The sequence below is a fragment of the Mauremys reevesii genome, linkage group 2 (genome assembly GCF_016161935.1).
Source record: "Mauremys reevesii isolate NIE-2019 linkage group 2, ASM1616193v1, whole genome shotgun sequence".
NCBI classification, from domain to species: Eukaryota; Metazoa; Chordata; order Testudines; family Geoemydidae; genus Mauremys; species Mauremys reevesii.
In genome coordinates, this window is record NC_052624.1 from 158958544 (window position 1) to 158971775 (window position 13232).

The 13232-nt window shown below is 51.4% G+C and overlaps 1 protein-coding gene across 1 annotated transcript in view; it reads left to right on the plus strand.

Moving 5' to 3' along the window:
- The first annotated feature begins 5231 nt into the window (after positions 1–5231).
- The window catches only part of ADGRA2 (adhesion G protein-coupled receptor A2), a 111946-nt gene continuing 103945 nt past the window's right edge, over positions 5232–13232 (plus strand). The window contains exon 1 of the mRNA XM_039523684.1: positions 5232–5504. Coding sequence (XP_039379618.1) covers positions 5290–5504 — 215 coding nt within the window. The 5' untranslated portion in view covers positions 5232–5289. The remainder of the gene's footprint in view (positions 5505–13232) is intronic.

Sequence of the window (13232 nt, forward strand, 5' to 3'; positions counted from 1 at the left end):
AGAGCCATACACCTCTACAGGAAGCCCTGGTGATAGGCCGACGTGGAGGGCTGAAAATCTCACCAGTGCTTGTTTTTGCAGCATCTGAAAACCAGTCTTGCAAAAACAAGTGGTTTGGATGTAGCCCTTCTGACGGATGAGCCCCCAGCACAGTGCAAATTGCATCTGATGACAGATGTAACGCTTACTTTCTTGACATGTCATTTGACCTGCCTAATAGGATCTGTGAAAGCTTCAGACAGGGTAAAGGCCTTAGCTACACACGGTGAGGGTCAACATTCATGATGGCTAGCCAGGGGCTGGAGCCTGTTGCAGATTTCATCAGTGGAAGCAAAATGAGACTTGTTTATTTCTTGGATAGCAGATTTCCTCAGTGAAAGCCAATGTAAAAGAGGTTTTTATTGGACGCAAATAAGCAGAATTTGGAGACTCTTCTGCTTTGATTTTACTCAAAGCCAGAGTATTTTGCTTTTGAGGTTGGGAATGGAGAGGGTTACCATGCCTCTAACACTCAGGCTCCAATGTTATGAAGTTACCCAGTTGTTTGGTTTAGCAGGATAGTGATTCAGAATGGAGCAAGCTGGGTGTTTGTCTGGGAAAGAGTTTAGAGGGGCTTGGAAATAGCTGAAAGAACTTGTACACGAAGCTCAGATCAGCTGGGAAGCACTGTTTGAACATTCTCCTCTAGTGGTGATGTCCCTGGATATGTCACTTTTTTGTTATTGGTTTGGAGGAGGGTTGACTCTTTGTGGAGGTAACTTTATAGGAGGCTGAAATGCTGAAGACCATGTGCCGGGGCATGATTGCTTCAACGTCCTTTAGAGACCACTCCAGAGCTCTGATTGGCCGCAGAATGCTGCCAGCCCTGACCAATATCCTCCAGGGCTCAAGAACCTCGCCAAGCCCATTCCTGTCCGCTCATGAGGAACGCACAATTAATGCTGTGTTTTCGAGGACCCCTTCTAACCACTGGGTCAGACACATCGCCCTCGGAAAGAAAAGGCAGAGAGTGCCTCAATTATGGGCTGGCGTTGGATCCAGGGCAGTGCTCAGTATGTATTCGCGTAGGCAGCCTCCTACCTCCCCACTGGCTCCCAGGAGGGAGGAGAAGTGAAACGGGTCATTAAGGCAACCCAGAATAAATCAGTGGGTGAGAGCCTAGTCCTGAATGGCTAGGCCACCCACTGCTACCCATGGAACTCTGGACAATGCATAAATGTTCTCTCTGTGTCTCTTGGTTGGAGTTTCCTTAATTTCCTTGCGTAAATTAGTAGCAAAGCATTAGGCCATTTCCCTGGTGGGATATTTGCAACTGAGCCCTAATTGCTATTTGTAAGATGATGGACCCACTCAAGCCTGCTGCTAGCTTCAGCTGACCAGTATTTTGGCTTTTTCAAACACTCCAATGCCCTAATCCAAATACTTGTTTACTTAAGGTTTGAGCGGAGTGGCCTACTGCCATCCAGGACAGTAAGCATAGGGCATGATCGTGTTTGCAGGACTGAGCCCTTGTTTTCTGCTTTGGGTGGTAGTTTTTTTAAATTCCCAGGGGCCTTGTCACTTTAAATCATGTCGCAAAGGAACAAAATACCTTCCCTTTGTTACTAGCAACACTGGAGGTTAGGAGTGAAAGAACTTTAATCCGCTAGGGCTAGATTTTCCAGAAATGGCTAGCTTTGTTTAAAACTCTCAAAGTCGGTTTCCCTGTTGTTCAGTCAATATCACTGATGCAACCTGGGGTTCATCTGCAGCACGGAATGGGGTGTGTGTCTGTCTCTTCTGGCTGTTTCTAATAGAAGCTGACAAAAAGATAGGTGGAAACACTTCTGTGAGTGTCAGTGTTTTTGAAAAGCTCATTTGCACCAAGTACGTGGTGGGCTCAGGTTAAGTTGCCTCCTGCTGTGATAGTCACTCCCTGGAAAGGAAGGCTTAAAGCTCCATTTAGGAGCCCTGGCAACCACAGGCTCCAGTCCCAACAGAGCTGACTCCTCTGGGAGATAAAGCCTGTTCCCTGCCGTTTTCTGTCTTTGAGTCATTACAATGAAACCTTAAAAACTGATTGGCTAGTGAGGAGTGTGTCAGACTCCACTTGGCATGCAGGCTGTGCCCCAGGCAGCAGCGTGGGTGCTGGTCAGCTAAGCACAGGGCCATACCCACTTGCAATACACTGTACAGCTTGACTGACCATACATAAAACCTGCGTGCTCATTCGCTCAGGGAGGGAAGGGTGTTCATGTGCCATATTAGAATAACCCTTCTCAGGCTGACTAGGGTGAACACCAATTAAGTCCTGTTGTCAATTTAATGAGGGACAAATAGGATGTTGGTTTCCAAGGAGGGTATAACTGGCTGGACCTCGCTGGTCTCTAGTGCTAGAGTTCACTAGCACTTGGCTAGGTGCTGACAGCAGACAAGAAAGGCTTGGGGGCCCCTTGCAGCATTTCCTGGTAAAGAGGTGGGTTCACTGTGAAACCTGGTTCTACAGAAATCATTCCTTCTCCCAGCTCTGCCTCCCTGGAGCAATGTCTCTTGATGGGCTGGGGAACTGCAGTTGTACTTTGCTCCTTTCAGTGGGTTTGTCTGTGCTTGCATTCTGTTCCAGTTTCACAGTAGCAGGTTCGTTACAGTAACCCTTTACATTTACCTGGCTCCTGCTACCCGAGGAGTTCAGTGCACTTTGCTGCTATTAATTTAGAATGACTGTCCCCAGTGAGGAAGGTCAATATCACCATTTTACAGATGAGACTAAGAGCGGTTAGGGGGCCAATGCTGAAAGGTGCTGAGTGCTTTCTGGGTCCCTTTGCCTGCTCCATTGGCTTCTTGCCATTCCTGATCAGCTGAAACACACTCTGCCAGCTGCTGGGGTTATGCATCTAAAGAGCTATGCTAAAAATCCACCTGCCTGTGTCCCCAATGTGAAGATGCCTATGTGAGCAGCTTGGGCCTTTGTGCTGCTGTGAGTCCGCTCCCCTACCCTACCCCTGCAGTGAGCTGCTCTTCAAACAGCCCACGGCAGAGATCTGTGTAGGGAAAGGAAGGAATAAAAATTCTCTCTCCTTCAGGAGGGATTAGCTACCCACAGTGCAACACTCCGGAAATCGACGCTAGCCTCGGACATGGACACACACCGCTGAATTAATGTGCTTAGTGTGGCCGCGTGCACCTGACTTTATACAATCTGTTTCCCAAAACCAGTTTCTGTAAAATTGGAATAATCCTGTAGTGTAGACGTACCCTGGGAGAAGTGATAGTTGCAGAGACCTCTTTCCCCAGCCCTGACTCCCTCCTCTCTCATGTTGGGGCTCTTCAAGAGTTCATTGCCCTCTTTTGATCCCTTTTTATTTGAAACACCAGTGGGCTATGGCTGCAGAAAGCACAAGCCCCCTGTACTGGGAGATGAGGGGGAAACACCAAAGCCAGCTTCCACCAGTGGGACACAGGATGAACAATATTGAAGTTAGCATGAAAACCACTGAAGCAAACAGACACTTGAAAGCATGCAGTGTGGAAGCCAAGAGGGGCTGGAAGAGACAGACCACAAAGTGAACTGCAGAAATGCCTTTCAGTTCTTACTTCCCAGCACGTGGTACCCTTCGCTATACTGCCTTCAGTCCACATGCACCATCCCTTTTGTGCTGTGTTTGTACAGCACCTAGCACAATGGGGTCCTGGCCCATGACTGGGCCTCGCAGGTGCTACTGCAGTACCTGTGAAGAATAGCAACAGGACATTCACACAGATTATGGGCACTGTGCTTCACCGCCCACACTTAAGCATCTCAGTCTGGCTAGAGCCACTGAGACAAGTGATCTGACTCTCAAGGTGTTGAGCACCCCAGCACCTCTCCAGCCACATGGGCATGCAACTAGAAAACAGGCCTGAGGAGGAAAATGGGAGTGAAGCAGGAAAAGGGAACCTGCTGGATAAGGCATGTGGGGCTGAGTGGGAAGCCAGGCAGAAGGGTGGAGGGATGGCTGTGTTACAGGACTTGAACCGGTTAGAAAAGAAGAGGGAGCAGTGGTTGTCAGACACCCCAAGATGGTGCAATAGCCCAATAAGGGGGGTTGCCTCAATCTTTAGTGCCACCAACGCCTCCTTCACCCTACAGGTCCTATCACAAACTACATCATTCAGCTTCAGCTCAACCCACTGCTACACCAGTGTCCTGGAAGGCTGCACTGTCACTGGCTTGTGGCCCATTGGCTCAGCTCTTCTGTCTCCTGGGCAGATGGACGGGCTTTCCACCTTGCTAGGCGGTAACCTGCCAGGTGCTGTGCCAGGATGTGGTTCATCTGCTATCCAGTCTCCAATAGTGGCCTACAGCAAATGCTGCAGGATGGACAAACTGTCCTGGCCCGATGGTTGCTGTACAGGAGCAGATGCTGCCCTCCTCAAACTTAGCAGCTACAGAATGCCTCCTCCCAGGGAAAACCATCCTCCTGGCTCCAGCTCTGACCCAGCCCCAGCAGCCAAGGCACTGGGGAGGGTGACAGAGCTGTGGGGTGAGGGAACTGGAGTGCTCTTAACACACTGCCCACTCCTGGCTTTGGACGCAGAGTGGGGGCAGGTGTGGCTGGGGGGCTTACACAGCGCCCCAGGGCTGCGCACCGGGTGTGTGGGGAAGGTTCCCGCTCCCTCTCCACAGGCGCTCTGGGTGGGCACCTTCGGCAGGCCCCTCGCGGCTCGGTGGGGCTGGTGGGGGAGGACGTCGGGGACTCTGGGGAAGAGCCCCGGGAGGGGGGTGCCGCGGGGCCCCGAGATGTGTCGGGGAGCGCTGGGGCGCAGGAACCCCGGAGGTTTGGAGGGGGCGGAGCCCAGGGGCTCGGTGGGCTGGGGTGGGGGGCCGGGGGCAGGCGAGCAGGGGCCGGGCTGGGCGCTCCCGGAGCGGGGCGGCGCTAGGGCCCCGCAGCCGAGCCTGGCGGAGCAGGGGAGGGACCCGAGCGGCAGCCGCAGAAACCGCTAGGTCCCATCCCGAGCGCAGCGGCCGGACACTTCCCCGCCGGCAGCCGCGGAGCCCGAGACCCCCGACCATGCCGCGGGCTGCGCAGGGCACCGGGCAGTCGCGGGAGGCAGCCAGGCGCCGGGGCGGCTCCGGGGGGGCGTGAGGGCGGAGCGCCCCTGGGAAGGAGCCGGGACCCTGCACATGGCTGCGCCCGGGACCTGGCTCTAGGGGGCCCGCACCCCTGTGCGCCCAGGGCCCTTCCTCCAGCGGAGCCCCGGCCGGGGCGGCGTCTCGTGGCTCGGGGCGCCCGGCGAGGATGGGCTGATGGGCTCGGGGCCGCCCGCAGGATGCGCTGCGCGGCCGGGCTGCTCTGCCTGGCCGCCTGGCTGTGCGCGGGGGGCGCCCGCAGCTGCCCCGCGCAGACCCCCCGCTGCAAGTGCGTGGGGGAGCGGCCCAAGGGGCTGGGCCTGTCCGGCGCGGCCCGCAGGAAGGTGATCTGCAGCGCCGAGGAGCTGCCCGAGCCGCCCGACCCCCGCCTGCTGCCCAACACCACGGTCACCCTGTGAGTAGCGAGCGCGGGCTGGGCGGGCGGGCGGGCAGCGACAGTCCCGGCTGCCGGGACCCCCCACCCCAACAGCCCCTGGTTCCCGCTGCCTGGTCCAGCACCCAGTGCCCCCTATCTGGTTCCTCCAGCACCCACTGTCCGTACCCCTAACAGCCGCGGACTCCCCCTGCCTGCATCCCCCCCATACCTGCTCTCTACGCACCCAGAGTGACTCCCCCTGCCAACCCCACATCCCGTGTGCCCCTCTCTACCTACCCCCCAGCACCCACCATCCCCCTAACACAGGGGTTCTCAAACTGGGGGTCGACTCCTCAGGGGACATGAGGTTATTACATGGGGGGTCCTGAGTTTTCAGCCTCCACCTTAAACCCTGCTTTGCATCCAGCATTTATAATGGTGTTAAATGTATTTAGAAAAAGTATTTTTAATTTATAAGGGGGGTCGCACTCAGAGGTCTTCTATGTGAAAGGGGTCACCAGTACAAAAGTTTGAGAACTACTGCCCGAACAGCCACCGATCTCTCCTGCCTGCCCCCAGCACCCACCCTGATTCCTCCTACCTGCCCCATACACACCCAGAATGACTCCTCTGCCTACCCCTGTGCCTCTCTCTGCATTCCCCCAACACCTCACCCAGTGCCTCCCAGTGACTGCTCCCAACACCCCCAAAGTTCTCCTTCTGCGAGCCCCTCCGCTTGCCCCCCCCCCAACACTCTCACATACATCTCCCTTTTTTCCACCAGTCACTTTGCTTCCCTTAGGCCAGACGCTTTTCCTGTGTGTAAACTCTGCTGGGCTGTTGGAATCCAGGGTCCAGCGCTCCCTGGCCAGAGGGGACGGTGGGAAGTGTTGTTTGTTGAGGGCTATAAGCAGGCGCCGCTTCCAAACCACATAATGACCGGGCCAGGCCCCTGCCTTCGGGGAGCGGGGGAGAAAGGGGGCTGAGAGTTCAGGCATGTGATTGGGATGATGATGACTTCGGTTGCGGGACTAGGGCCCACTTGCGCTGGAGGTGAGGTGAATCGAGGAGGCTGTGTGTGGGAGCCTTGCACACAGAGACCTTGTCTGTACGTCAGTAGACGTGATTTCCTAGGATCTCCCATCATCACAGCTGTACCCAGGGGGTGAGGATGGGAGCTGGTGCTGTCAGCGTTCTAGCCACCATGGGGTCTGAGTGCGCCCAATGGCGGAGCATGCACCAGTGTGAAATTTGCATAAGCACAGCCGGGGCATGGGGGGCCGTTCCTAGAACATCTGTGACATGGAAGAAGGCACCAGGCAGGGAGGACAGAAAACCCACGGGAAGCAACTCAGACTGCAACTGTGTCTTGGTCTTGTCGACTTCCAAGTGTGCCACTCTTGGTGCGCTCGTTGGGCCCAGTCTCGCAGCCTGGGCTCAAGCCAGTAGTTCCACTGACTTCGTTAGCACCACTCACCAGAATAAGGTCTGTCCATTCTCAGCCCTGGTCGTATCAGGTCAGACAGAGTCTTTAAGAAGACTGGAAGAATGGAAGTGACTAGATAGGCATGGGCACGACTGTTTTAAAAAAAAAAAAATCTCTTTGTGGGCCTAATCCAGAGTCCACTGAAGGTAGTAGAAAGAGGTCCATTGATTTCAGTGGGCCTTGAATCAGGATGGGTCCCGTTTCCTACTGGTCTGTATTGGCAAAAGTTCCTAGTGCAGGCCTGGCCTGAAAATCAGTGAAATCAGTTTCACTTTGGTTTATAGTCAGTTTCATTTCCACCTTTTCCTTTGGCAACATCTGGGGCTTTACACAGAGAGCTTTTGTTTGAAAACAACTGTTTCCACTGGAAATAATAAAGCACAGGTTTCTTAAAATAGCTCCCCTCCCCTCAGTTTGATCTGGTAATGTAAAGTAGGGAATGTTTTAAAAGTTCCATCTGTCTTTTCATTGTAACACTTGATTTTCAGTGGTTTGTATGCACAGAAGAGGTCTCACAGTTGAAACTTGTCTTAAAAGTCCTCGGAACCCCACTTTGTCATTTGAGGCAATGTTAATAGTACTTTATGCTCATCTAGAGCCCGATCCTGCCAAGGCTTTTTCACTTGCTTAGCCATACAGGCAGTAAGCAGGGTTCACCGGGACTGCTCGCAGGGTGTGATGTTAAGCATATGCATTGAGTCCCTGCACCTGCAGGTGTGTGCTTTGTGAATTGTCCTATTGAAGTCAACGGGACTATTTACAGTGCATAAAGTCAAGCACTTGCATAAGTGTTTGTAGGACGGGGGCATGTTTTCTGAGTTCCAGCATATAGGCAGTGGAGCCATTTTTAAAAAGCCAAGCAATGTTCCTGTTCTGTGTTTAACTCTGGTTTGGATTTAGTCTTGCATCTATTTTTGTTAAGGCTGTTGGTATGTAGTGGTGGTGTGCTTATTAGTTTGTTTTTAAATTACAAAATAAGGGATTTTGTTTTTAAAGCCATGACATGTGCATGCAGTGGCTGTGCGGATCATTCAAGTTCAGAAAGGGTGGGGTTACTCTAGCAAGCAAGCCTACTGCACTCTGGCACCTGACACTTTTGGGGTTCTGTTCATAAAGTTCATTTTATCTCCCCAGCCATGTTTTAGCCTGTGCTCTAGCATACTTGACATATTGGCTAAGATTTTCAAAAGCAAGTAGTGATTTCATGTGCCCAGCTTGTATCGCTTTAAAAGGGTCTGATTCTCAGAGTGTGGGTGTTCGGGGCTTTCTGAAAACCAGGTCCCTTTCAGAGATCTCAAGCTGGGTCCCTGAAAAATGAAGCATCCAGATTCTCTAGTCCTTTTTGGAAATCTTGGCCAGTGGGTGCGCCTGCGTGTGTGTGTACACATAGAATAACCTATTTTGGCAATGTGAAAATCTTCCCACAAAGACAACACTAAAGATGTAACTACAATAATACTACTGTAAATAGTCCCAAAACAAAATAAAACCAGTGATTTTCATAATTAACAGTGATATCTGCCGTATGTAATCCACTCTCTCCTTTAATTACCACCACACATAACTCAGAAATTCTGTTAAGACATCTGATCACTTTTCTCACTTCCCAGAGAAAACTGCTTTTTATTTTTATATTTTTTCAATTTACATCCCTGCCTTTTCCAAATGTGCACTGGGGCCCTGATTCAGTAGTCCAGCCTTATTCAACAAAACACACAAGCACATGCTTTGCTGCTTTGCTGAACTGGGACTTGGATGTGTGGCTAAAGGACTTTATTAGCTGCTGCTGAAATGCTGTATAGGAGGAAAGAACCAAACCGCACTGAGTGGCGGGGACGGTGAAAGCAGAAAGGGCATTTTGAAGTCTGTCTTTCACTGATTTAACATTGCTAGGTATTACTTAATTTTCAGTAATTTGGCTCTCTGAGGGAGAAGCTCATTTGCTGATAGGGTCATACAGAGACAGCACGCAATGCAAAGTAGCAAAGCCTGATTGACCATACAATGAACATTAAGGGGCACCACTCAAATCTGACATGAAACTGACAAACACAGGCAGAAAGCTACAAATATTCAGTGACCCCAGACTTTAGTGTCCAACACTAAACGTGATTTATTCTAAACCTTTTCCAGATGGAAAAATCAAAACCAGAGGCTTCTAGTTGATGAGCGGCCCGTTTAGATTATGAGGGCATAGTGGCTTGGTCTTCCGTTGGATTTAAAGTAGGAAAGCAGCAGTTGGCCCTTGAGAGTCACAGGGCATCCGTTCCGTTCTCTGTAGGTACTCACGCTGCTCTCATCACGGTCGTATCTGAACGCCTTCCAGTCCTGCATTAAGCAACGTGACTAATGTCTATTTCTCAATGAGTGGTACTGCTGAAAAAATAGTTGCACTTCAAACCCATTCTGAAGGATCTGACAGGGGAAGATCTATGGGCAAAGCTCCTGAGTAACTCTGCAGGAGAGACTCTTTAGATAAAGTTGTAGAGCAGCTGATTCTTGGTGGGAAAGTTTGGGTACATTTTGTTTAGAACAATAACAATAACACTTGGCACTTAAAAGTAGGGCCCTAATTCTGGTCGTCTTCAGGTCTGGCCAGAATACAGGGACACGTTAGGCCTGAACGACCAGCCCTAATTCTGTCTAGCTTCTGTGCCCAAGCAAGTTATTCCTGCCAGAAAGTGATGTAACCGGTATGGCACAGGGGTGTATGGGCCCTGGCCAGGGTGGTACGTGCTAAAACACATGGAGCACGCTCCCTGCCCCACCGTGCATCGCTCCTCTGCTGTTCTGCCTGCCTGCGGAAGTTGGGGGAGACCAGCATGTTTGAGCTGCAGCCAGAGTGGGGAGCACCCATGCCTGTGCATGACCCGCAGCCAGAACATGGCCTGCGATGTTGTAAGAGGCCCCGATGGTTTATGTTTTGAGTTTCTCTCTCTCTTTTTTTTCTTTTAAACCGCTAGGGGTGTTTGACGGAGCCAAGATCTTTGTGGCTTCAGAGTCTCAGCAGTCACGGCTCCTTATTCACCCTTAAAGTGAGACTCCTCGCTGGTATCACAGTTCTCCCCACCGGAGCCAGAGGGAAGGCATGGAGGAAATAAGCAGCAGTGGTGGATAAGAGCCAGTGCATTCAAGATCCTGGTTCCATGTGAATGTGTCCAGTAATGGAAACCAGGGTTAGAGAGAACCAGGCACAGAGGCAGAGCCACCTCTAAAGCCTTCCATCAGGTGTTGGAGGGTTGACCTCCATGGATTAAACCCCAGCCTAGGCAGCCTCTTTCCATAGTGGCATGAGTGATGTGGATGAGAGGATCAGAATCCACGTTTTGTGTTTTCCTGCCGTGTCTATAATGCATGGCTGATGCTCATGGAAAGCCTTCTGTTTAGAGAAAGTACAGCTCATTTTCTCTCCATCCAGCTCCCCCATGGGATCGGTGCTACGCAGATCGATAGAAGCAAAACCAGTGAAATGCCAGCAGATGTTTAACTACAGAAATTAACTCCATGTGATGGAGTGTCTCTGGCAAAGGAAGAGGCCTGATGTGCCGAGAACCGGGGATGCTGAGTGCTGGGGATTGTCTGCTCTGCCATTTGATTGAAGTCCTCACGTTGTGCCCGGGAGGCTCCATGCAGACCATTGCAACTCCAGGGGAGCAGCATGGCTAAGGGCTTGATCCTGCAAGGTGCCCAGCACCCTCCAGTCCCATTGAAGGCTGTGGAAGTCGAAGTTGCTCTGTATCTCTCAGGGTCAAATCTTAAATAGCCACAGCTGTCTTAGCACGACATTCTGCGTGGCTTGGCTCCGTCCTCTTGCCAAAGCAACTCCGTCACCTGGAGTCAATTTCTAAGGAAATGGAACAGCTGCAGGTATGGGATGTTGTTGGCTCTGGTTAGAGCTTTTGTGCTTTGTTATTGCAAAAAAAAAAAAGCAATTTCTTCAGCGTGCAGCCATTAGAAACCTGCCTCTGCTAATGTTCTTCTCTAGCACCCACGACCCAAGGTCAGGCACGCTCACATGCTGGGGGAAGTGTACAAAGGGGGAAAGGGTATTAGGCCACTAATATCCTAGTGCAGTATGAACAAAAGTTGCCAGTTAGCACTTGTTTATGTATGTCTCTCACCTGCCCTTGCATACATGCATGTATTGGTGCACACATAGGTGTTTGTGTGTGCCATACGAGCTGGTCTGTGGCGTGTATTGGGGCTTTTACAGCTACTCTGGTTGGCACAAAAAGCCATTATCCAAGCTGCAACCCTGTGGATTAGTAATGGAAGAAACACTCTAGGCTCGCCAGACTGTTTTCCTTTCCTTAGAGACAGGGCTGGAGGGTTCCCTAAAATGCATTCTTCCTGCATGGATCACTTATTTGAAATGGCCCAAGTTGTGGGTTTCCCAGAACTTCTCTAGGGAAACCGCTTGTCTGCTCATGATGGTCCATGCCCACGTTACTATTGCAAATGTTGATAACTTTGGAAATAAAAATTTGGTTTCACAATTTGACTCCTGTGCATTAGATTCCAAGCAGGTGAGCCCAGTGAAGCAGAATTTCTCTCTCTCCTCCCTGCCCTTTCTGGTACGTGGTAGTGGAGATGCATGAGAAGGCTCTTTGAGGGTTTTGTGAGTGAGATCATCCAGGAGCAACCAGACTTTATTGATATTTGTGTATCAAAAACTGGACTTCTAATGGTACCTCTTTTGCAGCCATAGTTTATGGTGTGAATGCCGCTGCTCTGTTATAAAGTCCAGCACACTATACATGGGGTTCCGCTCAGTCTGGCCGCACATCGCCCCATCTGGGGGATGTGGGTGAAGAGAGAATGCAGTTCTGCCTCTCGTGCCACTTCTGATGTTCGTCCAAAGGCGCTGCGAGGTGACGGGGCCCTTTCAGACCTGTATTAATAAGGTTTTAATTCCCACCCCCTTGGAATGACCTCTGTGCTAATAGCCTAATGGAAAAAGTACTGTATTCTTAACAAGACACAGATAGCCGTGTTAGGCCACAGCCAACCCTGCTGTTACACACGCAGGAGTCCAAACCTCTTCCAGATGTGGAATTCTAGAGCAGGCCTCATTTCTGCGCACAGCTTGATTGCACCAAAATTGCATATTGTCTGGGGGAATATAGGGTTTCGACTTATGACCAATTTCCAGTTCTACTTGAGCTGCCCTCGCTGAGTCCTGTTTATCCTGGGCCTCGCAGATGGTTTCTTTCTGAAACCCTTTTCAGCCTCCTATTTGTTATTTATTGGGCTGCAGTTGTGGCAGCTTTTTTCCCCCTTCTCTCCCCTTCTTCTCTTTGAAAAAATCGTCTCCCAAAGGCAAAGAGACTCTGGCGGCTCGCACGCTGATTTAATCATGGCAAGGCTAGGGAACTGGAACTAAGAAGATTGCACGGTAGAGCACATGTGGACGTGAGGGCTCATTCTGCCAGCTTCCTCCTCGGCCTCCAGTGCCTGCCCAAGGTGTAAAGAGGACACGTCTGTGGAGCAGACCAAAGTTGTTAGAACCCTTTGAGGTGGGGGTGAGGAAGGCTGGTCTTTGGAGGAGGGGTACTATATGTGTATTTGAACAAGCTTCCATTTTGTTAGGAAATGTCTTGGCCAGCAACTATCGTGACCCCTCTCTGAGATGAACCTCAGTGGGTCTTCTCTCAGTCATCACGTCCGTCCCCTGTATAGCAGAGACCTGCTCGAGATGGGGTTGCTGAGTAGCTCTGATCTCTGGCACACGTAACCGCTCTGCCAGTGGGTTTGAGTGCAAGCTGTTAGGCTCATGCTGGGCTGGGCTGGTGCCGCACAGAGTTCCTCTGCACAGCAGTGCCCAGAGAGTCATTTCCCTGCCTAGTTTTTCTGGTTTGAGTCTGGCCCAAGTTGGTAGTGACTGCAAGCTGTTCCCGCCTCATGGCTCCTTTGTGCCTATGTGAAACCACTTTGGTGGGTCTCAGCCCGTCCCCCAGAGGACGAGCGAAAATGCCACCACAGCTGGCACTAATTGGCCCTCTGGTTGGCAGGCTTGCCAGCGGCGGTGGGGAGTCAATGAACCAGAGACTGAGCTCTCCAAGACACGCTGAGACACAGACAGACCCATAGTATGATTACAGACCGTACAGTGCTCTGTCACTAGAGGATCTGAAGAAGGATGGTCCAGTGCTTAGGATGTTAGCCTAGCAGTTGGGAGACATGGGTTCAGGTCCCTCCTCCACTGCTGAGGGCTGGGGGAAAGCCGAGAGGTGCAGAGGAGCAAGGGGTTCAGACAGAGACATCTCTTAGGGAAGGATTTA